We start from the raw sequence: 27,545 nt of genomic DNA on the forward strand, positions 1-27,545 counted from the left end.
GTAAGAGAGTTACGTAATTTTAAGATTTTTTTCGTTGAAGTAGTTGGCCAGTGAATCTGCAGATGGAGAATCTGTGCTTATTAAGGTAACTGAGTTGGTTTCAAGGAGATTTTTAACAATATGGAATAATTTCTTTGAGTTTCTGTAATCATGGCTGATTTTTGATTTATAGTATGATTTTTGTGCCTGTCTTGTTGCATATTTGTATTTTCTGAGGGCTAGTTTCCATTCTCTGAGTGTGTGTTCGTTTTTCCTTGTTTTTTCCATTTGCGTTCCATTTTCCTGGTTTGCGACTTTAGTACTTTTAGTTCATCATTGAACCATGGTGTGGAATTAACTCTTTTCAGCGTCTTGATTTTTTGAGGGGCTAAATTATCTAGTACATGGTTACATCTTATGTCCCATTCAGAAAGGAAGTGTGTAGAGTTCATGTTTGCTGACCATTCATTGTCATACATCCTAGTCCAAAACTCCGTAGGATCTATTTGACCTCTTGTGGAAATGGTTGTGTGTAGTTGGTTTTGGTGAGCACCTTTCCTTAGCCATAGTATTGATGCGTTAAGTGTAAGGTGATCGGACCAGGGGATTTCTGACCAACATGCGTCTATTAATCTAAAATTACGATCTGAGACCGTTTTGAAAGAACAAAGATCCAGAGTGTGACCTTTTAATGTGGGTGGGTTCGCAGTTTGGCCATGAAAAATCCAAAGCTGAAAAAAAATCCTTACATTCTTGTGTTGAAGGAGATTTCAAGTCTTCTAGATGTAAGTTGATGTCACCCAGGATGAGTATATTGGAATTGGATATACTCGTATTGGAAATAGTCTGTGAAAGTGGAAAAATTTCGTTCCAATTTCCAGGTGGCCTATAAAACAGAATGCAGGTCAAATAATCTAGGGTTTTTTCTTGGATCCTTATCAACACAATTTCAAGTTGAGGTGTAATAGCCTCATTGATGGTTTCAATCATAAAGTTGGAACGGTAAATTTTTTTATCCTTCCTGGTCCAATGTAAAATTTTGTAATCCAGATCTATTAAAATTGGATCTTTTTGGTTACGGATCCAGGCCTCAGTAATGAAGATTAGATCAAGATGTTCTGATGTGATCCAGTCCGAAACTATTATTGCTTTGTTTATGTCCAATAAAAAAGGTATCATCTTATTTTCTTTTCCATGTTTTATTTTGTTTGATTTCTATTGATATCAAATTAAGGAACTTATCCACTTAATGATCTCTTCAAGAATGGTCTGAAGTCCCTGCTCTTTAATAAGTATGTGATAAGGAAATTATTTATTATATTATTATGTTTTATTTTGTCATGTAGATTATCTTAGTTATTTTTATTTCATTTTACTTTGTTACATCCTAGATTTATTTTTCTAGCTTCTTTGTTGTAACCCGCTATAAACTACGAAACTGGTATTAGCGGGCTATAAGAGACCTAAATGTAACTGTAGGATATGAAAGTAGGGAGACTTCAGTGAGACTAGAGGGAATAAGTACACATGCAGTATTCAGTTTATAAGAGTAAAGATTACAGTACTCCTGTTTGCTCTAGGCAGCACAGCTTACAGTCTGTCAGGACAATAAAACATGCTTACAGATAAGAGATTGGAGGCATGAAAAGCAGTGTGAAAAAAAAATCTTTGGCACTTCTAAGTCTAGTCCAGGGGTTCTCAAACCAGACCTTGGGACACACCTAGCCAGTCAGGTTTTCAGGTTACCCACAATGAATATGCATGAGAGAGGTTTGCATACAATGGAAGCAATGTATCAAATATCTCGTGCATATTCATTGTGGATATCTTGAAAACTGACTGGCTAGGTGTGTCTTGAGGACTGAGTTGAGCACCCCTGATCTAGTCCATTGATGTCCAACTTTGGAGAAATCAGTCTCAAAGGTCAGGAGCTACACTAGACACTGGAGATACATTGACACAAAGTGCATTGATCATTCTCAACACTGAGCATCAATAGAGGTCATGAGGAACAAACATTGCTTGATTCTTTTCCAAAAAAGGAGGAAATTATTCATCCTCCTTTTCATTGACACTGAGGCCACCCAATGTTAAGCATCAAATGGAAGCCCAAGAGCATCGGCGTGCTGTGGAGAGCACAGGAGGGTACTGATGGCCTCTGTACATTCAAAGCACCCCCAGACAGAGATCCACTCAACCTCCTTGACATTGTAGAGAGCATGCCAGCCTCCAAGGACCTGAGATGACTCAGGAGGACATGGCCTCACCTATTACTCTCCTCATGAAAATAGTCTTTCCTAGATGACTTCTCCTTTACTGATTTTTATCAGGAAAATGGCTGGTGCCATTCCATTTAAGTTAAAGGTGGAGAAGGAACCTAGGGCAGAAATATTCAATGTCTTTCAGTTTCCTGATCCTCCCCCCTCCAAAGAAATGTGTAACATTTCTTGTTCACAGAATCCTTAAAAATGTTCCATTGAGAATGTGGGAGATAGCCCCACCCCCATACACTTGGTCAATAAGAAGGCAGATTCTGGTTATGACTTCTGAGAGCTTCTGATTTTGAATAATAGCAACTATCATATTCTTTGTTGTCGCATCCATTTTCAAGAAAGAGAGCTCTAGGTCATACTCAGTGCCCTTGGGAAGGGATGCTAGGGGGCTCTCTTGGAAAGGCGTTTTTTCAGAATGCTATGCTCTCCTCCCACATAGCCTGGTTGATTTTCAGTGGAGGAAGCTGGCCAAACAGAAAACCAGCCACTGTCAGTCCCTCCTCCGCTGCCGCCAATTCTTGCACCAGATCACCTGAATATCTGCAGGCAGCAGCAAAGTCATCCTTTGAAGGCATCCATGCGTGTGCTGACAAATCTGCAGCATCCGAAAATCCATAGCAGGGGGGGAGATATCATCCATTCCTCAGACTGCAGCGCGGGACCTCCCAGCTGCATGCCTGCTAACAGCTCTGCAGCGTCCCAACTCCCACCCTTTAGGACACAGAACTTCCTGTTTCTGTAACAGAAACAGGAAGTTTGTGTCCTCAGGGGCAGAAGAACTATACTGCTGCCTTCACTGTTGGGAGCAGAACGGGGTGCAGCAAGGGTGTTGGGCGTGTGGGAAAGAATGGGGGGAGATCCTGGCCACAGGGAGGGACAGGACACAGGATGCTAGGTATGAGGGAAGGAATGGGGGAGATTTTGGACACAGGGAGGGACAGGCTGCAGGGTTTGCTGGGCATGAGGGAAGTAATGGGGGGAATTATGGATACATGGAAGGATAAGGACAGGACCTGAGGAAGAAACAGATGCTGGATACAGGGGAGGACAAGGACACAGAAGGGAGATCGGTATTGGACATGTAGAGAGAACAAATGTCAAATGGATAGGAGATCTTAGAAAAACAGTTAAGAGAAGACAGAGGAACACAGAAACCAGGGGCTGGGACAACGTAATTAGAAAAATAAAATGACCAGACAACAAAGATAAAAAGAAGAATTTTATTTTCTATTTAGTGATTGGAATATGTCAGTTTTAGAAATGTATAGAACTAGTGTTGGATATTTTCTTCCGGGGGGAATCCAAGATGGCGGCATGCAACTAGGAATGTGGAGAACCTCTTTTCCTTAATACTAATATGCTGAAAAGAAGAGGTAGGGCAGCGGCCCGATCTTCGCCAATGCCCACCTTATTACCTGCTGGACCTATGGACCACTTTTTGAGGACTCCAGGACAAGAAAGGGAGATCGGGAGCAGTCCCTTAGGAGACGCCGGCGTTATGGAGGAAGAATCGGCATCTCCAGGGCTCGATGTTACGCTGAGCCCCAATCAGAGAGCTTCACCCCCGCAGTCTGAGGACTAGCTCCCCCTCCGAGGGATCGAGAGGCCCAACGCCAAGTAGCGAAGTGGACCAAAGCTCGAGTGAAGCTCAGAGGAATCATCTTGAAAGGGAATTAGGGGGACAGTTAGTACCCCCTAAGGTGAGCAGTCCTATTTCATCAGTTGCGGGACAAGGAAGCAAAGAAGGTGGGAAGATTCCAGAACCTTTGTTTAATATGCTTTCTGGGATATTGAAAAAACCGGCAGAGGTAACATTGGACTCTTTGTGGGATTTAGTTTCTCAAATGACACAATCTTTACTACAGCAAACTAATTTTTTGATTCAAAAAGTTGCTGTGATTGATAAAGAACAGAATGGGGAAAAATGAAATAGATATAAGATCTTCTATTGAACAATTGGAAAATACTGAGAAAAACCTTGTAAATATAGGAAATGTACAAACAACAATGACAAAGGATATTTCAAGTCTCAGAAGTAAAACGGAATTATATGATAATCATATGAGAAGATATAATTTAAGATTTATAAATTTTCCAAAAGTAAAAATAAGTCTTTTGGAGATGTTGAAAAGATATCTCCAGGAAATATTGGAAATTCCTGAAGTTAATATACCCCCTTTTTACACAAGTGTACTATATACCTCAAAAAATTCCGTCTCGACACAGCAACAGACACCATTGGATGTTACTGCCCTTTTGGAAACTTCAGACCCTGAGCGTATTATTCCAACAACTTTAGTTGCCACAGTGGCTTTACTTCCGGACAAGCAGTGGCTTTTTCGTCTTTTTTTTTTAGGAATAAAAAAAATTGTTTATGGGACTAAAAATAGTTATTTCCAGATGTCTCGAGGGATACACAAAAGAGGCGGAAACAATTTTTGTTATTAAAGCCTGCTGTTTTGCAACTAGGAGGCACATTTTATCTTAGATTTTCTTGCAAGTGTATTGTTTGTTATAAAACACTTAAATTTGTGTTCATGGAACCATCCCACTTAACATCCTTTGTTTCCTCAAAAAGAGCCGAGGGAGTGCAATAGTTTAATACCTTGTTTTTTCCTAGCTGCATTTTTTCTTTGAATATTGAATTCTTTAAATTTCCTCTCAATTTGAGCAGAAGGAACCCCCCAAAGTAATGTGGGCTTGAGCGTTATTATAATGTGTCAGAATTTATTAGCATTGATTATTGTTTAATATTATTTAGATTGTAACGCTTTTCTGGATCAAGTGTTGATTGTATTGAGATTTAAATGTGTAAAAAAAAAAAAAAGAAGTAGTGTTAGACATAGCTGGGTCCCAAGGCAGAAATCTGGGAGGAGACCTCAAAACCAGTTAACAAGCTGTGCCTTCTTCAGCCTCAGGCAGGCTTGAGGCCCTCGGTGGCCTGGGAACCCAGAACAATTGCCCTGGTTGCAACTACCTCCCCCCTCCCCTCCCCCCCCCCCCAAGCGCCGGCCCTGACATCTGATATCTTTATATTTTTTACAGTACCAAGGGGAATATTTGGGGGGGGGGGGGGGTTGGTGTTGTATGCAAGAGTCTGGTTTCTTGGGGTTTCAGCTGAATTTTTGTCTACATATTTCTGTTTATGGTCACTGAGTTTGTACGTGGTAAGAGTAGTGGGGGCCAGATATTCTGTTATCATGGAGTTTCTATATAAGGATCTGTAATAATCTGGCTTGTCCAAAAATTTCCCAATAGCTGTACTGATGTTCTAGGGCCCATTACATGTTTATTGTTCTGTCTGTCCCTAGGTATGGTCCTTGTTATATGAGTTTTGGAAGTTATGACAAAATTGAAGATTTGCTCTGTACAGTTTTATATTACTTTACAATATGCCTTGTCCGACTGAGTTTATGTTGCTGTTATCGAGACTGTGTTAGAAACAAATATTTTGTGTATAGCATGTTTTATGGTGAAAAATGTCTTAGCTCTTCTGTATACCAGTTGTTGAGAGAGAGGCCAAGTGGTTCTGTGAATGCAGAATAAATGTTTGGATTTAATACTGTATGGAGGAAGAATATCTGCCCTCCAAAGGCAACATGTACTAACTCCATCTCACGTAATGAGGAGTTAATGCCTTTTGCCTTTTGGAGGGCAGATATGTATGTTGAGGGACTATGGAGAGAGCTGTGGCTCATTGCTGAAGAGGCAACCTTTTGTACTACCCCCTCCAGCCCTCATTGTGGTCTGCAGGTGCTCAGTCTTTCAGAACAGGGTGCAGCAAGGGGCAGAACAGCAGTGGGGCACGGCAGTGGCAGGTGTCGAGTTTTTAACTTTCAAAAAGTTGACAACCCTAGGAGTACCATTCATTTTGCTGGTAAGGTTCTCCAAGCCCCACCAGCTGAAGACATTTGCAGCCCACCGAACCCCCCACCAAAAAACCATGATAGTCAGTGTTGCTGCACCATACTGATAACACTGGCATCGTGAGCATCTTCAATGCTTAGTAAGTGCTTAGTAACGCTAACTATATTTATTTGCTGGTATTTATGAAGAGATTCACCCAAAGAGGTATAAACCATGTACAGTTTAACATAAAACTTATATTTTTGTTAACAGCATAACAATAGTAAAATGGCCATGTATAAACATAACACAATGAGATAAACTTAAAAAAGAAAATCTGCAAAACCAACAGTATTATCACTGAAGATTAGGATTTGAGAACTATATAAAGGCTATATTGCTGCTCCAAACTGATAACACTGGCATCGTGGGCATCTTCAATTCTCATGCCTGTTCAATTCATGCGTGAGAACTAAGCGTGACTGGGATGCTGATGTCAGTGGCTGAGAGCACTGCCTTTGTTGCACTTTTCTAAGCAAGGGTTGGTGGGTTGTGGATGTCTTCAGCTGGCAGAACTGGGGATCTCCACTAGCTAAGGTATTTAATTTTTAAAGTTTGGGGGAGGGGAGGGAAGAGGAAATGCATGCCCACTCAACCTACCCATTGGCCCAACCAAAAATTGATTTCTGGCTGCGCCACTGGATCAATGTACAGGGCATTCTCCGAGGACAAGCAGGCTGCTTGTTCTCACGACTGGGTTGACGTCCACGGCAGCCCCCACCAACCGGAACAAAACTTCGCGGGCGGTCCCGTACGCAGGGCACGCCCACCGTGCATGCGCGACCGTTCCCGCTCAGTCTTTTCTTTTCCGCGCTGGAGAGAGCCACGTTCATTTCTCTCTCGGTCAGCCCCGGAAACCGGATCGCGCTTTCGCGCGAATTTTCTCTTTTTTCTTCTTTCGTTGATTCTCCGTTTTCTTTTTTCGTTCTTTAAAAAAAAAAAAAAACGCTGAACTTTGTTTTCCCCTCGTCTCTTAGCGGGGGCGTCGCGTTGTGGCCTAGTGGCCGCGCGGTCGATTTCTTTTCGAGGTGTGAATTTTACCGCCACCATCGACGACTTTGACTTCGGCGACGCTTTTTTTCCGTCGATGTCCTCGAAGGTCCCAAGTGGATTTAAAAAGTGTGGTCGGTGCGGCCGGCATATCTCGCAGACCGACACTCACGCTTGGTGCCTCCAGTGCCTCGGGCTGGAGCACGATACCAAGACGTGTACCTTGTGTCTCGGTCTCCGGAAACGGACACAGGTAGCGAGGCAAGTTCTTCGGGACCGTCTTTTTGGAACTTGCGCCGGCCCCTCAACATCGACGGCATCGGTATCGACGGCCGGTTCTTCGGTACCGGTATCGATGTCCACGAAATCGGCACCGACGGCATCGACCCCAGGAGCACAGGGCCCGTCGGCCCACCGGCTCTCCGGAGATGGCAGGGGTGAGAGGCCGCGCGGGCAATCGGCCCCGGTCACTCCCTCTACCCAGGGCCCTCGGGACCGAACCCTGTCGGACCCGATTCCTCGAGGCCGAGGGGGATCTACTTCCTCCTCATTGGTACCACCGAGCGCCGATGACGGGCACCGCAAGAAAGCGAAGAAGCACCGTCATGGGTCGCCCACGACGCATCCGGCTCCCGGCGCCAGAGATGAGTCGACGCCGAGGAAGCGGCAGCGTCGAGAGGAGAGGTCCCCCTCTGTAGTAGAGGTACTGCCGCGGCAGGGTGCCAGCACTTCGGTGCAGTCTCCTGGACCCGAACAGCTTCCGGCACCGACACCTCTACCGGCCCCCTCGCCTTTCCCGACAGCGGGCCTGGACGAGTGCCTCCGAGCCATCCTTCCGGGCATCCTGGAAAGGGCTGATGCGCCAGACTGTGCTGGTGCCAGGGGGTGCTTGCATCCTCGGTACCGTTGATGGAAGCGCCGTGTGCTCTAGCCCGGTGCCGAGGCCTTCGACGCCGACGGCTGGCTTGCGGCACCGTCTCAACCGCCACGCAGTGGGAGTCGACGTCGATGGAGGGAGCTTCATCCCCGCCGGCGCGGGAGTCCACCGCTCGACGACGCCACCGAGGTCTCGGTGCCTCGATGTCGAGCCGGGCCCGGTTGAGGACTGAGCTGCAGGAGCTCATGTCCGACACCGAGGAAGAGGCCTCGTGGGGGGAGGAGGAGGACCCCAGATATTTCTCCTCAGAGGAGTCTGTGGGCCTTCCCTCCGACCCCACTCCTTCACCAGAGAGAAAGCTCTCGCCACCTGAGTCTCTCCTTTGCCTCCTTCGTTAGGGACATGTCTATTTGCATTCCCTTTCCTGTGGTCTCTGTGGATGAGCCGAGGGCTGAGATGCTCGAGGTCCTTGACTATCCATCACCACCTAGTCCTCCACGGTGCTGTTGCATAATGTCCTCAAGGAGACACTGCTTCGGAACTGGTTGAGACCATTATCTAATCCCACCATCCCCAAGAAAGCAGAGTCCCAATACAGAATCCACTCGGACCCAGAGTTAATGCGGCCCCAACTGCCTCATGACTCAGCGGTCGTGGACTCTGCTCTCAAGAGAGAACGGAGTTCGAGGGATACCGCTTAGGCGCCCCCGGGGAGTCTCGCACTCTGGACTCTTCTATGTTTGTGCAGCGCTGCGTATGCCTTGTAGTTCTATAGAAATGCTAAATAGTAGTAGTAGTAGTAATTTGGGAGGAAGGCCTACCAATCTTCCATGCTCGTGACCCTCATTCAGTCGTACCAGCTCTACACGAGCATCCATATGCGGAATAATGTGAAGCAACTGGCGGACCTGGTCGACAAGCTCCCTCCGGAGCAGTCCAGGCCTTTTCTGGAGGTGGTCAGGCAGCTGAAGGCGTGCAGAAAGTTCCTGTCCAGGGGTATCTATGACACCTGTGACGTGGCATCTCGTGCTGCGGCCCAAGGTATAGTGATGCGCAGGCTCTCATGGCTGCGTGCCTCTGACCTGGACAACCGCACCCAGCAGAGACTGGCCGACGTCCCTTGCCGGGGGGTAATATTTTTGGCGAGAAGGTCGAGCAGTTGGTGGACCAACTACATCAGCGGGAAACCGCCCTCGACAAGCTCTCCCACCGGGCGCCTTCAGCATCCACCTCAGCAGGTGGACGTTTTTCCCGGGCCAGGCAGGCTTCGCCCTACGCCTACAACAAGCGTAGGTACACCCAGCCGGCCCGAAGGCCTCACCAGGCACAGGGACAGTCCCAGCGTGCTCGTTCTCGTCAACAGCGTGCGCCTAAGCAGCCCCCTGCGCCTCCACAGCAAAAGCCGGGGACGGGCTTTTGACTGGATCCATGGGAACATAGCCGCCATCAAAGTGTCCGTACCGGACGATCTGCCAGTCGGAGGGAGGTTAAAACTTTTTCACCAAAGGTGGCCTCTTATAACCTCCGACCAGTGGGTTCTCCAAATAGTGCGGTGCGGATACGCCCTGAATTTGGCTTCCCCTCCACCAAATTGTCCTCCAGGAGCTCAATCCTTCAGCTGCCATCACAAGCAGGTACTTGCAGAGGCACTCTCCGCCCTTCTCAGCGCCAATGCGGTCGAGCCCGTACCACCCGGGCAGGAAGGGCAGGGATTCTATTCCAGGTACTTCCTTGTGGAAAAGAAAACAGGGGGGATGCGTCCCATCCTAGACCTGAGAGGCCTGAACAAATTCCTGGTCAAAGAAAAGTTCAGGATGCTTTCCTTGGGCACCCTTCTGCCAATGATTCAGAAAAACGATTGGCTATGTTCCCTGATTTAAAGGACGCATACACTCACATCCCGATACTGCCAGCTCACAGACAGTATCTCAGATTCCGTCTGGGCACACGGTACTTTCAGTATTGTGTGCTGCCCTTTGGGCTCGCCTCTGCCCCATGGGTGTTCACCAAGTGCCTCGTGGTGGTTGCGGCGTATCTACGCAAGCTGGGAGTGCACGTGTTCCCATATCTCGACGATTGGCTGGTCAAGAACACCTCGGAGGCAGGAGCTCTCTGGTCCATGCAGTGCACTATTCACCTCCTGGAGCTGCTGGGGTTTGTGATAAATTACCCAAAGTCCCATCTCCAGCCAGTCCAATCTCTGGAATTCATAGGAGCTCTGCTGAATTCTCAGACCGCTCAGGCCTTCCTTCCCGAAGCGAGGGCCAACAACCTCCTGTCCCTGGCTTCCCAGACCAGAGCGTCTCAGCAGATCACAGCTCGGCAGATGTTGAGACTCCTAGGTCATATGGCCTCCACAGTTCATGTGACTCCCATGGCTCGTCTTCACATGAGATCTGCTCAATGGACCCTAGCTTCCCAGTGGTGCCAAGCCACTGGGAATCTAGAGGATGTCATCCGTCTCTCCACCAGTTGCCGCACTTCACTGCTCTGGTGGACCATTCGGACCAATTTGACCTTGGGATGTCCATTCCAAATTCCACAGCCCACGAAAGTGCTGACGATGGATGCGTCTCTCCTGGGGTGGGGAGCTCATGTCGATGGGCTTCACACCCAAGGACTGTGGTCCCTCCAGGAAAGAGATCTTCAGATCAACCTCCTGGAGCTCCAAGCGGTCTGGAACGCACTGAAGGCTTTCAGAGATCGGCTGTCCTGTCAAATTATCCAAATTCGGACAGACAATCAGGTTGCAATGTATTACATCAACAAGCAGGGGGGCACCGGATCTCGCCCCTGTGTCAGGAAGCCGTCGGGATGTGGCGTTGGGCTTGCCAGTTCGGCATGCTTCTCCAAGCCACTACCTGGCAGGCGTAAACAACAGTCTGGCCGACAGACTGAGCAGAGTCATGCAACCGCACGAGTGGTCGCGCCATTCCAGAGTGCTACGCAAGATCTTCCGAGAGTGGGGCACCCCCTCGGTGGATCTTTTCGCCTCTCAGGCCAACCACAAGCTGCCTCGGTTCTGTTTCAGACTACAGGCACACGGCAGACTAGCGTCGGATGCCTTTCTCCTCCATTGGGGGACCGGCCTCCTGTATGCTTATCCTCCCATACCTTTGGTGGGGAAGACCTTACTGAAGCTCAAGCAAGACCACGGCACCATGATTCTGATAGCGCCCTTTTGGCCCGTCAGATCTGGTTCCCTCTTCTTCTGGAGTTGTCCTCCGAAGAACCGTGGAGATTGGAGTGTTTTCCGACTCTCATCTCGCAGAACGACGGAGCGCTGCTGCACCCCAACCTTCAGTCTCTGGCTCTCACGGCCTGGATGTTGAGGGCGTAGACTTCGCTTCGTTGGGTCTGTCTGAGGGTGTCTCCCGTGTCTTGCTTGCCTCTAGGAAGGATTCCACTAAAAAGAGTTACTTTTTCAAGTGGAGGAGGTTTGTCGTTTGGTGTGAGAGCAAGGCCCTAGAACCTCGTTCTTGCCCTGCACAGAACCTGCTTGAATACCTTCTGCACTTATCAGAGTCTGGTCTCAAGACCAACTCAGTAAGGAATCACCTTAGTGCGATTAGTGCTTCCCATTATCGTGTGTAGAGGGTAAAGCCATCTCTGGACAGCCTTTAGTTGTTCGATTCATGAGAGGCTTGCTTTTGTCAAAGCCCCCTGTCAAGCCTCCTGCAGTGTCATGGGATCTCAACGTCGTCCTCACCCAGCTGATGAAACCTCCTTTCGAGCCACTGAATCATGCCATCTGAAGTACTTGACCTGGAAGGTCATTTTCTTGGTGGCAGTTACTTCAGCTCGTAGGGTCAGTGAGCTTCAAGCCCTAGTAGCTCATGCTCCGTATACTAAATTTCATCATAACAGAGTAGTCCTCCGCACTCACCCTAAGTTCCTGCCAAAGGTGGTGTCGGAGTTCCATCTTAACCAGTCAATTGTCTTGCCAACATTCTTTCCCAGACCGCATACCCGCCCTGCTGAACGTCAGTTGCACACATTGGACTGCAAAAGAGCATTGGCCTTCTATTTGGAGCGGACACAGCCCCACAGACAGTCTGCCCAATTGTTTGTTTCTTTTGACCCCAATAGGAAAGGGGTCGCTGTCGGGAAACGCACCATCTCCAATTGGCTAGCAGATTGCATTTCCTTCACTTACGCCCAGGCTGGGCTGGCTCTTGAGGGTCATGTCACGGCTCATAGTGTTAGAGCCATGGCAGCATCGGTGGCCCACTTGAAGTCAGCCACTATTGAAGAGATTTGCAAGGCTGCGACGTAGTCATCTGTCCACACATTCACATCACATTACTGCCTCCAGCAGGATACCCGACGCGACAGTCAGTTTGGGCAGTCGGTGCTGCAGAATCTGTTTGGGGTGTAAATCCAACTCCACCCTCCAGGACCCGAATTTATTCTGGTCAGGCTGCACTCTCAGTTAGTTGTTCTTCATAGGTCAATTTTTGTTATACCCTCGCCGTTGCGAGGTTCCATTGACCTGGGTTCTTGTTTTGAGTGAGCCTGAGAGCTAGGGATACCCCAGTCGTGAGAACAAGCAGCCTGCTTGTCCTCGGAGAAAGCGAATGATACATACCTGTAGCAGGTGTTCTCCGAGGACAGTAGGCTGATTGTTCTCACCTACCCTCCCTCCTCACCCTTTGGAGTTGCGTTTGAATCATTTTGCTTGTCCATTCAACTGAGCGGGAACGTTTTCGCACGGGCGGAAGAACGGCACGGTGGTGTGCCCTGCTTGCGGGACCGCCCGCAAAGTTTTGTTCCGGTTGGTGGGGGCTGCCGTGGACGTCAACCCAGTCGTGAGAAACATCAGCCTCTGTCCTCGGAGAACACCTGCTACAGGTATGTATCATTCGCTTTACTACAATAGTCTAGTTTTGATATTATCATGCCATGGACCACTGTGGTCAGACTCGTCTTCTCATTATACGGAGAGAGATTTTGTAGCTGCCGTAGGTGATAGAGACAATTTTTAAAGATTGTTCGAATTTGTGGGATCAGAGCGTGTAGCAGTATCCCAAGATTCTTAACCTGTGGATTTTAGGGATTGTTCATACTTCTCAAAAGGTATTTTGAAGTCAGGTATTTGTCCACTTGTGTTAGGACCCAAGAATTCTGTTTGGATTCATGCAGAGTTTGTTGTTCGCCTGTTCCTGAGTTGCAGTTAGGCAGGCAGAAAGTTACTCAAGAGTTGTGGGTAGATATGGTTCAATGGGTACAAAATTCATAGACACTGTTATAGACATGACTCAGGCAAATGACTGTGGTTTGCAAGACTGTAGACATCAGCATAGGGCATGTTGAAGTTGTTTGGCCATATGGTCTCAACAATACATGTGACCTCCATAGGCACACTTCAAATAAAACACTCAATGGACCTTATTCTTTACACTCAGTGCATTTGGACCACTCAGAGGTTACAAGATGTACTTCAGAACACAAGAAAGGCAGGTCCAACTGCTGCAAAAAAAAACCACAAAGAGTAGAGGAAAAGAAAAGAACTAGTAGGTGCTAGCAAACAAATTTATGCCACAAATAAAGAATACAACCAGCACACGAAGATACATACAGTCTAGTAGGAGTCAAACCAGACAAAACGCCACAATCCAGCAAGAATGACAAGTTGTCAATAACCTAACATGTTTTGGCACAACTGCTGCACCAGGGCTACTAGATAAGTAGCGTAGATACTGGACTACTAATATAAGTAGGGAACCCATGGGCAAAGATAGGTAAATTCTAATTAGGTGGTATTGAAGTACTTCAAACTAAGCCCCGAGGGGTCTGAATCTTAAACCAAAAATGATAACCAACTGTCCCCCAACCAAACAAATTTTTTATACACCATTTTACCTTAGAAAATAGATCTGCTTCAAGACTCCGTTCCTTTGGGGAACTAGTGGAGGATCATCTCAATAAAAGACCTTTTGAAACAGATTCCCAACTGATGCCACAAGAGGGTTAAGAAAAGCTCACTAGTATCTAAGTATCTCAAAATAATAATAATCATCATCATAAATGGGGGGAGGGGGTATAAATCAATAATGGTACCAAATGTAAGGGGAATATAGTATCAGCCTCAAAGAATTCAAAGGAACTGCTGTATACAGAGAGCAGCATTGCTTAGTAACGCTAACTGTATTTATTTGCTGGTATTTATTTAACTGCCTTTATGAAGAGATTCACCCAAAGAGGTATAAACCAGGTACAGTTTAACATAACTTATATTTTTGTTAACAGCATAACAATAGTAAAATGGCCATGTATATAACACAATGAGATAAACTTAAAAAAGAAAATCTACAAAATAACCAACAGTATTATCACTCAAGATTAGGATTTGAGAACTATATAAAGGCTATATTGTACCAGCCTCCATAGAACAAGGCGATTGCATCAGATAGAGAACAGCATTGCTTTTTTAAATCAAGCTGTTTTTTTACATCTAGTTTTGATACTGAAAACGTTTTGAGCACAGTGGTGTTCTGATTGGACAGGGTTGTAAAAATGACAGTTGATAGTAGCCCTGCTGTGGGTTCAGTCAGAATTGCTTAGAGAAAACAGTTGTTCATTTGGAGACACACTTGCAGGTGAGACAGTCACTTTATGGTGATGTACTGGTAGAAATCCTATGAAACAAAAAAAGTGAGGACAAACCAATTAGGATACCAAAAAACACTTTATTAAAAAACTATCTGACACAGCTGTGTTTGGGTCCTAAGGCCTGCCTCAGGGGTTTGAACAATCTTGGATGATCTAGTGTATGAAAGTACACTGTTGAAATTTTACTTTCGATTTTTTTCAGATACTGCATACAATTCAAGCTTCTCCTCCTTACTTACAAATGCACTCAGTCTGCTGCTCCTCACTACCTCTCTACCCTCATCTCCCCCTACGTTCCTGCCCGTAACCTCCTCTCACATGACAATCCCTCCTCTCAGTACCCTTCTCCACCACTGCCAACTCCAGGCTCCGCCCATTTTGCCTTGCCTCTACCCTATGCCTGGAACAATCTTCCTGAACCCCTACGCCAAGCCCCCTCCCTACCCATCTTCAAATCCTTACTTAAGCTCACCTCTTCAAGTGCTGCTTCGGAACCTAACCTTTCGAACATATAGCTGCCCCAATCTCTCTGACCTATCAGATTGACTGTACATTTGTCTTTTAGATTGTAAGCTCCTTGAGCAGGGACTGTCCTTCCATGTTAAATTGTACAGCGCTGCATAACCCTAGTAGCGCTTTAGAAATGTTAAGTAGTAGTAGTAGTAGTACTTAAAAAAAACTTCTTTGGTCTCCCTTCCTCTTCTAGAATATAATATATTCAGTTTACCAACTGATTTTGAAACGTCGATGCCAAAAAAAAAGGCCTCCTCTCTCCTAGAATCGTAGAAGAGAAGAGGCCTTTTTTGGCATTGATGTTTCAAAATCAGTTGGTAATTGAATTATGATGTTCTAGAAGAGAGGAGACCAAAGAAGTTTTCGTTTAAGTAAAATTTTCAACCGTGTATGTTCATAGACACTAGATCATCTGAGATTGTTCAAGACCCCTGAGCGGGCCTTAGGGCCGAAACAAACGGGCCGTGCCGGGTTATTTTTTAAGACAATGAAGTGTTTTTTGGTATCCTCACTTGGTTTTTCCTCACTTTTTTTGTTTCTTAGCTCACGATATCGTGAGGGTTTTTACCTCCTTTTTTTTGTGTGTATCTGGTAGAAATCCTTACATTATGTAAAAGTTTATTATTGGAATGTGGCTGCCTGTGTATTTTAAAAGAGCCCTTGTACCTTTGGTATTGAGGAATCATTTTGTGGTCAGCTATTGGTATTAGTCTAGCGTTTTATGCAGCATGGATCCCCATTAAGAGGTTTATTTTATGTGGAGAATTATATGTGGTATTAAGCAGTATTGTACTTGTACAGTTTGTTTCCAATCCTCTGGTTCTATTGTGCAACAGGATATGGGTGTCATTTCGCCCCACACTGTCCCTACTTTGTATTCTCAGTGGCACTGTTTCCATTTTGTTAGTCCAGTATCGTCTCTTTGAGGGGTTTCCTCAGCTAGTTGCTTAAGACTGCAAGAATTCCAGTATTTCTCCTACTTCTAGTTGATTCAGCAGTTGGCACTCTGCAATTAGGATTTAGTAGATGTAGCTCCACCATTAATAGCACTGCACCTATGCTTGCTACCTTTGGATGGGTCCTAACTGTCAGGGCCAGCAAGCTGCCTGTATTAGTCAGTGCTGAGCCATTTCCGTAATATATTATAGTGTGTATTTACCTGTAGATGTTTCACTGGCCCTTGGTGAAATTGGTTTAAGCCTTCCTCAATAGGTTGACAAATCTATGAGCAGATATGTTGCCGGGTTTTAAAAAAGATTTTGTAGATTCCTGGAGGAAAAGTCCATAAACTGTTAAAAATGGACCTGAGGAAAGCCACTGCTTATCCTTGAGGTTAACTAGCATGGAATTTTGCTACTGTTTGGGACTCTGCCAGGTACTTGTGGCCTGGATTTTCCACTGTTGGAAAACAGGATACTGGGCTAGATGGACATTTGGTCTGACCCAGTACAGCAACTCTTATGTTCTTATGTTATGCTACATTTTTTGGCAGTTTGTTTTCTTGGCAGACTTTCACTGAATATTGGACCATGAGTCAATTATCAAAGCCTTGTCACCAGCATACATGCAGCCATATATTCTTTCCAGAATGAGTTATCTAGCCATATCTTTATATGGAAGAATAGATAAGACCCACAATAATCAATTTGGCAAAACCAACTTTTATTTGTGTTTATATACCCAAAGGCTGTTTTGACACTTGTTGGGACCCATCTATACAGTTTTTCACCACAAGTCATTGATGTTTTATGTTTGTCCTTCCTTACTGTTTAATTTACAGCATTGAAATCAAAATCCTTTACGAAGATGACAAATGGCATCTCAACCAAGAAAAAAGAAAATGGAGTTCAGTCAGGTGGCGAGACAAATGGGTAGGTCTGAATTGAGGACCTTAGATTTTTAATTCATGACATTGCCGATTATTTTTGCTACTAACATGACTAGAATTCTGCATAATGACACACAGAGCTCATTTTACTAAGCTGCGGTAAGCATTAGCACGTGCTTACCACATCTTAAAAAGGCTTACATGGGATGTGCTGAGGCATTCTGCGGTAATTTGCAATGTGCGTGTGCAAACCATGTGCTAAAAAATAATTTTCATGTTTCTGCAGAGGGGTGTTTCTGCACTAATTAATTACCACAGTTATATTACCGCATGATAACCGATTAGGGCAGGAATAGTGCGTGAGCCCTTACTGCCTACAAAATAAGTGTCGGTAAGTGCTCATGCGTTAATGTTTATTTATTGCTGTGTGCTAATGGCAACATTAGCACGTGGCCATTCCGAAAATGGAAAATTGGCCATTTTATAGCTGCACTAAAAATGACTGCACAGGAAGGACCCGCATAAGAGTGTGCTAAGGCCACTTTTTCTCACAGCTTAGTAAAAAGAGCCTACAGTGCCTTGTAAAAATTCTCACATACTTGTACACTTTTCATATTCTGCTCTCTCAAGAGAATTTTAAAATGCATTAGAGTAGGAGTTTTCACCAGTTATATGAAATACTCTACATTTTCAACAAGGAAAAGTAATTATAGAAATATCACAAGTAATTTAAGAATAAGAATCCAAATATCCTACCTGTACAAGTGTTTACATACTTTGTCGTAGCAAACCAAAATTTGCTCCCCCGCCCAAAAAATGAGCTTAACAAGAACGTAATATATTAAATATAGCCATTTGAGTCAAATCAGTGTGCTGCTGCAGCTAAGAAAGCAAATAGAATGTTAGGTATTATTAGGAAAGGAATGAAAAACAAAAATGAGGATGTTATAATGCCTTTGTATCACTCCATGGTGCGACCGAACCTTAAATATTGTGTTCAGTTCTGGTCGCTGCATCTCAAAAAGATATAGTGGAATTAGAAAAGGTGCAGAGAAGGGCGACGAAAATGATAAAGGGGATGGGACGACTTCCCTATGAGGAAAGGCTAAAGCGGCTAGGGCTCTTCAGCTTGGAGAAAAGGCGCTGAGGGAGATATGATAGAGGTCTATAAATAATGAGTGGAGTTGAACGGGTAGATGTGAAGCGCCTGTTTACGCTTTCCAAAAATACTAGGAACTAGGGGCATGTGATGAAGCTACAATGTAGAAATTTAAAACGAATCGGAGAAAATGTTTTCTTCACTCAATGTTTAATTAAACTCTGGAATTCGTTGCCAGAGAATTTGGTAAAGGCGGTTAGCTTAGCGGAGTTTAAAAAAGGTTTGGACGGCTTCCTAAAGGAAAAGTCCATAGACCGTTATTAAATGAACTTGGGGAAAATCCACTATTTCTGGGATAAGCAGTATAAAATGTTTTGTACATTTTGTGGATCTTGCCGGGTATTTTGTGACCTGGATTGGCCACTGTTGGAAAACAGGATGCTGGGCTCGATGGACCTTTGGTCTTTCCCAGTATGGCAATACTTATGTACTTATCAAAATAGTTGAGCTGATTTAATACTCTTGGATGAAAAATCAGTAGTTTTGTTGTATAAAATAAGTTTGAAGCAGAGCTGCTGAAGGAACTCCCGGAACAAGGACACAGATTTAGAGGAAGAATAAAAGACTATTTCATAATTTGAACTTCCCTAGGGCCACTCTCAGGTCCATCTGGTACCATGAAGATTACTGCCTTGATCAGGTCATCCCTTTAAAGCTAGTACTGTGGGTTAAGGAAACTGCTGAAGATAGTCACTATGAGGCCTCAAATTACATCAAAAGAATTACATAGGTTTCTGGTTTAGACTGGTAAAAATTTGAACTGTTCAACAATTTCATAAGCATTGCCTGTATCAGAGGGTGGAAAGACAGTCTACTGCTGAAGAAGAGCTATGTGGTATACTGCAGAGTATTAACAAAGAAACACTTGGGGTCATTATTTTATGGTCTGAAACCAAAGTGAAACTTTTTGGTCTTAATGCTACATTAGAGAATGACACGGGGACAAAGTTTGTCCCCACCCTGTCCCCATGGGTTCTGTCTCCATCCGCATCCCGTCCCTGTAGGTCTGTCTCTGTCTCCGCCCCGTCCCTGCCCCATCCCTATGGGCTCTGTCCTCATCTACAGAAGCCTTGAACAATTATGATTTATATTTAAACCTTTTTATTAAATATAAAAAGGATAATATGCTGTGCAAATCCAATGGGCAGAATCTTAACCAACTGCTGTGTAAGATTGGTAAATACTTATTCTAAATGGCTTATGGCTATTGATCCTGTAAAGTGGCTTCTGCCAAGTATGGAGTCAAGGAGTGTTAAGACTTAATGGAAGCAGGACTTTTTGGGTGTGTTTGAATATTTTTATAATTGTTCTTTCACATTGAATGTATGTGTGGAGAATGAAAATGTACAAGCGTGTGAAGACCTTTATAACTAAGGCACTATTCCATGATCTGTGCTAAATGAAGTTTGTTTCCAGGAAATAAGTCTTGAGTTTTGACATTCATTGCACAAATTTATTTACCAGTTTCTCAGTTTTATTCAAACTTTACAGCTCAAATAATGCTTGAATATTTCATAAGTCATGGAAATGTTTATTTTTAAAGGTAAATGATTAATCTGATATATACAATTATATGTGTACTTAATTATTGTAGTTTGTACCTCAACATTTTATAATTTTACATTTAAATGGTGTGTTTTTTTGTTTATTTTTTTAATTGTAGTGTGACAAAAAAGCCTGCTGGAAAAGTATGCAGTGAACAAAACCTACAAGGTCTTCTAAAGAAAGGGATTACAAGTGGCCCAGTATGTCAGGGGCAAAGAGTACACCGGTTACTATTCCTAAAACCCATGGTAATATTTAAATAACATTGAAATTGTTTAAGGCTAGATTTAAATTTGTGGCCATTAGGTTAGCAAGGGGAAAGAGACTGGCCCATAAAAAAGTGGTGACCATTTTAATAGAAAAGAGATGAAAATTCTTTTCCCTTAATTTGAATGTTCAAAATTTCTTTTTCCTTGTAGCTATCATTTCAAATAAGTCAGTTGTTTGCTCTGTTTAAAAAAAACACTGCTTGAAATCATTGCAGCTTTGTTCTCAGGCCTTCCATAGTATTACTTATGGTGCTGATGAGAGAGACTGCATATTTAAATTGATTTTTGTTTAGAGATTTCTCTTTTTCTTTATACTATTTTTCCAAAAAGCAACATTCTTGTCAACTGCTCTGCCACAACTTTAGATGAGGCTTAAGACTAAGTGATTTGCTTCTGAGTCAAAGTCTAGATCAAATGTACTCCTCTAGAAGCCTTGCCTGGTGCTTCCTCCCAGCACTCTCAGCCCTGAGAAGTAGGTTGATGAGAGTCTAGAATTGAACCAGTGTCTCCCAGTGGCGTAGCCAGAAGTCAATTTTGGGTGGGCCAACAGGTTGGATGGGTGGGCACTAGACAGTGGTGTGCTGGTAAATGTTTAACAACAGGCTCTCTCCCCGGTCCACCTCTGCGCCCCCCCCCCCTCAAAATTGCAGAGCTGGCTATAGCCGGGGAGAGAGCCTGGGGGGGGGGGGGGGGGCAAATGCATTACTGTCTCCAGGAAAAAAAAAATTAAATGATCCCAGGTTCCAATTCAATTCAGTGTTTAATGTGGGATAAAATGCCATAAATAAGTAAATAAATATAAACTTTTAATGTTGAGCACCTGATTCTCAAAGTGGACATATTCCAAACACTATAATGAAAATAAAATGATTTTTTTCTACCTTTGTTGTCTGGTGACTGTTTTCTGATCATGCTGGCCCAGTATCCGATTCTGCTGCTATCTGTCCTCTTAACCTCCGTTTCCAGGGCTTCCTTTCCATTATTTCTTACTTTCCTCCTTTCTTCTTCATTTCTTGCTCTATATCCTAAGTAAAAGCTGGGTCCCTGCAGACTTGACTGTCTAGTGGATCCAGCTTCTGCCTATTTTCTTCATCCATGTGCAGTTTTTCTCCTCTCTTCCTTTTCCCTCATCTCATCTCCTACCTCATTCTTCCATCCCCTCCATCCATGTCCAGCATTTCTTCTCTCTCCCTTCCCTCTCTTCCATCCATGTCCAGCAACCCTCCTCTCCCCTTCCCTCCATCCAGCAACCCTCCTCTCCCCTTCTTCCACCATGTCCAGCAACTCTCCTCTCCCCTTCCCTCCATCCAGCAACCCTCCTCTCCCCTGCCCTCTCCTCTCCCCTTCTTCCACCATGTCCAGCAACCCTTCTCTCCCCTTCCCTCCATCCAGCAACCCTCCTCTCCCCTGCCCTCTCCTCTCCCCTTCTTCCACCATGTCCAGCAACCCTCCTCTCCCCTTCCCTCCATCCAGCAACCCTCCTCTCCCCTTCTTCCACCATGTGCAGCAACCCTCCTCTCCCCTGCCCTCTCCTCTCCCCTTCTTCCACCATGTCCAGCAACCCTCCTCTCCCCTTCTTCCACCATGTCCAGCAACCCTCCTCTCCCCTTCTTCCACCATGTCCAGCAACCCTCCTCTCCCCTTCCCTCCATCCAGCAACCCTCCTGTCTCCCTTCTTCCACCATGTGCAGCACCCCTCCTCTCCCCTTCTTCCACCATGTGCCAGCAACCCTCCTCTTACCTCCATCCAGCAACCCTCCTCTCTCCTTCTTCCAACCATGTCCGCAACCCTCCCTCTCCCCTTCCCTCCATCCAGCAACCCTCCTCTCCCCTTCTTCCACCATGTCCAGCAAACCCTCCCCCTTACCTCCATCCAGCAACCCGCCTCTCCCCTTCCCTCCATCCCGCAACCCTCCCTCCCCTTCTTCCACCATGTTCAGCAACCCTCCTCTCCCCTTCTTCCACCATGTCCAGCAACCTCCTCTCCCCTTCTTCCACCAGGTCCAGCAACCTCCTCTTCCCTCCATCCAGCAACCCTCCTCTCCCCTTCTTCCACCATGTGCAGCAACCCTCCTCTCCCCGTCTGCCCTGTTTCCTTCCTGCCCCCCCCCCCCCGTACCTTTAAATATTAGTTTTGCTGGAGTCGCGGGCAGCCGGCATTGAAGACATCGGCAGGCTTACGCCGGTTCCAGCAGCCTTCCCTTCCCTCGTTGCAAGTTGGATGATGGTTCCGCCCTCGTAGAAACAGGAAGATACGTCAGAAGAGGGCGGAGCCATCATCCGACTTGCTACGAGGGAAGGGAAGGCTGCTGGAACCGGCGTAGCCTGCCGATGTCTTCAATGCCGGCTGCCCGCGACTCCAGCAAAACTGTAATATTTAAAGGTACGGCGGCGGGGCAGTGGCGGGCTGGGGAGGCAGATGCGGAATCGGAGCTCAGCCTGCTCCCTCCGCTCCGCTGCCTCCACTGCTGGGTGGGCCTGAACCAAAAACTGGGTGGGCCTGGCCCACCCAGGCCCACCCGTGGCTACGCCCCTCTCCCACATGGTAGCATATAACATTAGATTAATGGGCGAGAGCCATTTTCAGTCTATTGTGGATTTGGCAGAGAGCAGTGATTCTTTAAGTAGAGCATGGACAAGATCTCTCACTTTCTTCAGTGCTGTGACACCTGCTGATAAAATCTGCTACAGAACTGGCTGCTTCGCAGTGGAAATGCAGGAGAGCCAAAGTCCCTGGCAAGGCTTCTGCCAGTGTTACAGGTGCTGGCCAACGATTTCCAACATCCCCAAGAAAGAACCTGTACTGATGTTTTTCACTGTCCCTCAAATCCTTCTCACTGCCCCCCCCCCCCCCCCCCCCCCCACCAGCTATCAGTCTTTGATAACTGTTGGCAGGCTATCTTGCTTTATTATCCTCTCTTTCCTGGCTAATAGATAAAACCTCCAGCATGTTTGCAGTCACCATGTGCAGTGCACCCTGGGCACTGTCATTTGCAGAGCTATGGGTGGACTCAGAATAAACTAAGCACCTTGGTGGTAGGATGAAGGGAAGAAGGAGAGTAAAGGTTTACACAGCACCTGGGCAAAAGGTAAAGGTTAAAAGAAGGTTGAAAGACTGAATGGGAAGAAGAGGAGATGAGTAATGAGGGGGGAGATGGGAGTTAGTTTAGAACAGTGGTTCTTAAATCTAGTCCTCTGAACACACCCAGCCAGTCAGGTTTGACTGGCTTGGTGTGTCCCAAGGACTGGGTTGAGAACCCCTGGATTAGAAGGAAAGCACTTTGAGAAGGAAAGAAAAAAATTGTTAATCTGGAAATGGGGAAAAGATTTAAGTAAACTGACAGGGTTGTGTGAAACATGCTGCAGTAGGGTGTATCTCCTTCAGCTTCAGACATCCTTGGGGAACACTGTAGCATGGGGGCTCAGGCAGTTGCCCTGTTTGCACCCAACACTGGCCACGTAAACAGGTTGAAAAAAATTATTTTAAAGAAACATTTTAAAATACGCATGTATCGAAAAGTAAATACAAATGTATTCAGATGTGCCACCAAATCAGGCCTTAACTATGATATAGTCAAGCCTGATTATCCTGTAACAACCTTATCATACAGATTTTGTAAAAACAGTAACTATTTTCTGTTATAATAGCACAGGATAGAAACTATCTTTTTTGAACTTTATAAAAAATACAAACTTCTTGCAGGGTGTTGATTTTACCATTGATTTTGAAATCCCATTTTTGTTTTGCTTTGCATACATATAATTTATAAATAATTCAGTTTCCAGATAATGGACTTCTTTATCATTTAATATTCTAGGATTACAAGATCCAGTAGATTCACTGAAAGCAAACCAAAGTGAAGAGAAATTACAACTAAATCTTTGGATCGTAGTGCATTGTTAGACAAACAAGAGACAGTGAAGAGAAAGAGCCTTAAGTCACCATATGCCACATCATTTAAAACTATCAAAGGTTCAACTGTGCCACTGTCTAAAAAATCTCACACGTTCTTTAAAAGTTGAAATCAGCCATAAAGAACTTAAACAAAAAATCTTAACAGGCCACTTACATCAAAGCCTCAGTCACCTATACAAAGGCGCACGCATAGTGAATCTTCCATTATCAAGAATTTGCAGGGAGAAGTTTACACACAGAAAGGCTCAGGGAAGAAGTGTCAATCCCAAGCAATGAATAGTGTTCATGTGTCTGACAATTCAAATTTATCAGTGCAAAGTCAGTTGGAAGAGGTACTGTGCAATACTGCACAAGTTGGAGATACAGTACAAAATATTGTGGCTTCAGAATTAGAAATGAGTTGTAGATCTGAAACTGCAAATAAAAATTCTGCCAATAAAAGCCCAGGTTGTCCAAGTACAGCTAAAATACATGCAGTGCTGAGAGCAGCAGCCATGCTTTGTCAGATACTTCAGCAGAGAACACACGAGAATGTAAAGCTGATTCTGATCCAGGAGTCTATTATAGAAACACAGGATGCACAAATGGATGTGCACTGCATTTAATTAAAGAAACACAAGATCTTGGTGAACAAAAGGTGCACTCAATCTTGTAATAGACATGCCATATAATAAAGAGCTTTTAGATAATACTTCCTTGTCAGTCCATGATGGAAGAAACCATGTAATTCTCTTTTTGAAGACCTTGGTACTGGCATGTCCCTGACAAGTTGGCTTTGGATGATCATGAACTTACCTGTGACTCAGATTCTGCAACAAATCGTTTTACAGATTTGATACCAGAAAAAAGTGTATCTGGCTCGCCTAGGGAAATGGATACAACAGAAACACCAGAGAGCCATGAAAATTCAGAAATGCCCTTTGTTGATCACTGGAATTTAAGTACAGGTGTTTTACATCATAAAGAGAGTCCTGAATCTGACACTGGCAGTGCAACTACATCATCTGATGACATAAAGCCCAGGTCAGAAGACTATGATGCTGGAGGATCTCAGGATGATGATGGTTCAATGAAAGAGGAATTTCCAAATGTGGTACTATGCTGTGCCATGATTTTCTTGGAAGAAGCAGCAGTGATACAAGTACTCCAGAAGAGCTAAAGGTATACGATAGTAGTTTAAGAATAGAAGTAAAATGAGAAAAGACAATTCTGCTGATCTTTCCGTGTTACTTCAACCAGTGATGATGAAGGACCAAGAAAAAGAGCTGAAATATGGTCACATCAAGACGATGTTGTAATGGATGAGGTTGCAGAGAATGAAAATGCGAGTGCAAATGCACAGTTTATTCAGGGAGCAGAACAGTCTCCTCATCAGCTGATGAAACAGAAGATGAAAGATCTGAAGCTGAAAATGTTGTTGAAAAATTGCTCTCCACCTGAAAAGACTTCACAGCCATGTCAAGGAATTGTCAATTTAGCTTTTGATGATACAACGGAAAATGATAGTAAAAGTCAAGAGTTTTCCACAACTAAGAATTTTAAACGGTCTGTTTTACTTTCTGTTGATGAATGTGAAGAACTGGGATCTGATGAAGGGGAAACTCAAACTCCTCTTCCACATTCCACAGATTCACCTAAACCCTCTGATGTGTTTGATAGTGTTTCTAACAAACAGAATGGAAGAGCATATTCCAATTACCCAAAAGAATTAGAAAGAGGCTGTCTGGAGAATGAAGAAGACGAGGAGAAAGGCAACAAGTCAGAGAAAATTGTGAACCATTTTCTGGAGTCTTCTGGTACTGATCAATTAGAAAAGGATAAACAAGGCACAATATTTACTACAGAAAAAAATGAAACAAAAGATAAAATGAATACTGAAGTTGAAGGAAAGAAGGAATCTCAACAGTGCAATAAACTTCCGACCATGAAATTAAGTGTCAAGAAAGACCATGCCATTTGGACCTTCATCAGAGAGATCCTACCTCTGATATGCAACAGTACAACAGCTCTGCAAAAGTTATAGACCCCTGTAGGAGTCAGGTACTGACCCACCGAAGGTCAAGTGAAGAGAACCAGACAATATCTACCGAAAACGCCAATACTACTTATCTGCAGGTAATGTACAGTAATAGGAATATTGTGTCAACAGACATTGATAAGTGCATAGGTAGAATTTTATTCTTGCTATATGATGTCTGAACTTCAGACAGCATATTGTTTTAGAAAGTAGGTTAAATATATATTTGAAACATTAGATTTCTGTTTATACAGTATTGAGCTGTTTATTGAATGCCTGCTGATTAGGTTTTACTTTAGCATTCTGTAGTTTAAAACATAGTTGTAATTTATTTATCCAAATAAATTCCAGGCAGAGAACAAATTAACCGTATTTCTGCACATCAGTAATTTGCTGCCCAGCAATAAATGGACACTCATCTACTGTTGGTGGAAATATTGTTTTTGCTTGAAAAATTTAGATAGTGGACTGTGCAATAACTACAGTAATATACCAATCAGCTTGTCTAAGAAGCAACAAACTGTTTACATTAACAGCTATATTGTAAAATTTATATTTACAGCGATGAAGTAAAAATAATTATGTTCTAAATGTCCCAAAATGACATAAGATATTTGAAAATATTGAAAGCATATGAAAAACATTAGCTTTTCATATGGTTAAACATTTGCCTGTTTCATGAGGCGTGGGTGAGTTCAACGTAATTTACTATTCTTAAATTTTGGGGAGTACTTTAAAGTTTTATATATACATATAACAAAAATTATGTTATGATCGATAATTAATGTTAATCAAAAATAGCTATTTATAAGATAACATAAAAAGCTGTATTTTTGTTCAGTTTATATCCTAATTGTTGCTTGCCTCAATTCTTGCACGTGCATTATAGAAATAGACCTTTAGATAGTTTTCTCTTTATACTAGACATAGCTTGAATCACTATAGCCCTCATTCTGTGAGCATTTTGCTGACCAAATGAAGTTGTAATGGGATGCTTGTGGTATCCACAACCACCAAAAGGCTGTCATCCTTTCTGCAGTGCATTAGAAACTCCATGTGCATTAATTGTTTCATTGTTTACATGAATGTCATTTTCTGTATCAGAAATTATCTAATGCTTTATGGAACTGTGTTAATTACCAGTGGTGATTTGCTGCTTTAACTTTATTAAAAGCCATTCATTTTGGTTATATTTCATAGAAGACAAATATACCTCAAAGGTTTTTGTCAGTTTTGATCAAACCTTCAATATTCTTTAACTTTATTTGTTGCTTGCAATTGACATTGCTCAATAAATTTAAATACTGGTCTGCAAAACCCTTATGGGGAAGAACATGACATTTTTACATTGTGTAGTATTATGAATTATTCAGGAGACATAGATGATTGTGACACATTGGCACACACCTGCATGTATGAGCATCGCCTCTCAAAAACCCTCTCTCCAATAGATGAGATGGATGTTGGAGAAGCAATTGAGACGAAAATGGAAGCAGAGACGCACATTTTGGATATGGATTTTGAAGATCAGCATTTTGTAGAGAGAGATTGGACTCTCCTCAGAGAACTGTTATCTGATCAGGACTCCACATTGATATCAAAAACACTCTTCCTGAAGATGTCAGTTTAGCACAATATCTAATCAATCAAACACTTTTTTT

General features: G+C 44.0%; 1 protein-coding gene across 1 annotated transcript in view; it reads left to right on the forward strand.

The window, feature by feature from the left end:
- The window catches only part of KIAA1107 (KIAA1107 ortholog), a 195,734-nt gene extending 168,400 nt beyond the window's left edge, over positions 1 to 27,334 (forward strand). Inside the window, 18 exon segments of the mRNA XM_030205681.1 lie at positions 16,931 to 17,021; positions 19,801 to 19,889; positions 19,892 to 19,930; positions 23,770 to 23,817; positions 23,820 to 23,944; positions 23,946 to 23,999; positions 24,002 to 24,341; positions 24,344 to 24,502; positions 24,505 to 24,576; positions 24,579 to 24,623; positions 24,626 to 24,931; positions 24,934 to 25,053; positions 25,056 to 25,082; positions 25,085 to 25,228; positions 25,231 to 25,289; positions 25,291 to 25,780; positions 25,783 to 25,982; positions 27,258 to 27,334. Coding sequence (XP_030061541.1) covers positions 16,931 to 17,021; positions 19,801 to 19,889; positions 19,892 to 19,930; positions 23,770 to 23,817; positions 23,820 to 23,944; positions 23,946 to 23,999; positions 24,002 to 24,341; positions 24,344 to 24,502; positions 24,505 to 24,576; positions 24,579 to 24,623; positions 24,626 to 24,931; positions 24,934 to 25,053; positions 25,056 to 25,082; positions 25,085 to 25,228; positions 25,231 to 25,289; positions 25,291 to 25,780; positions 25,783 to 25,982; positions 27,258 to 27,266 — 2,417 coding nt within the window. The 3' untranslated portion in view covers positions 27,267 to 27,334.
- The last annotated feature ends 211 nt before the right edge of the window (positions 27,335 to 27,545 follow it).

The sequence above is a fragment of the Microcaecilia unicolor genome, chromosome 6, assembly GCF_901765095.1.
Source record: "Microcaecilia unicolor chromosome 6, aMicUni1.1, whole genome shotgun sequence".
In the NCBI taxonomy this organism is placed as follows: domain Eukaryota; kingdom Metazoa; phylum Chordata; class Amphibia; order Gymnophiona; family Siphonopidae; genus Microcaecilia; species Microcaecilia unicolor.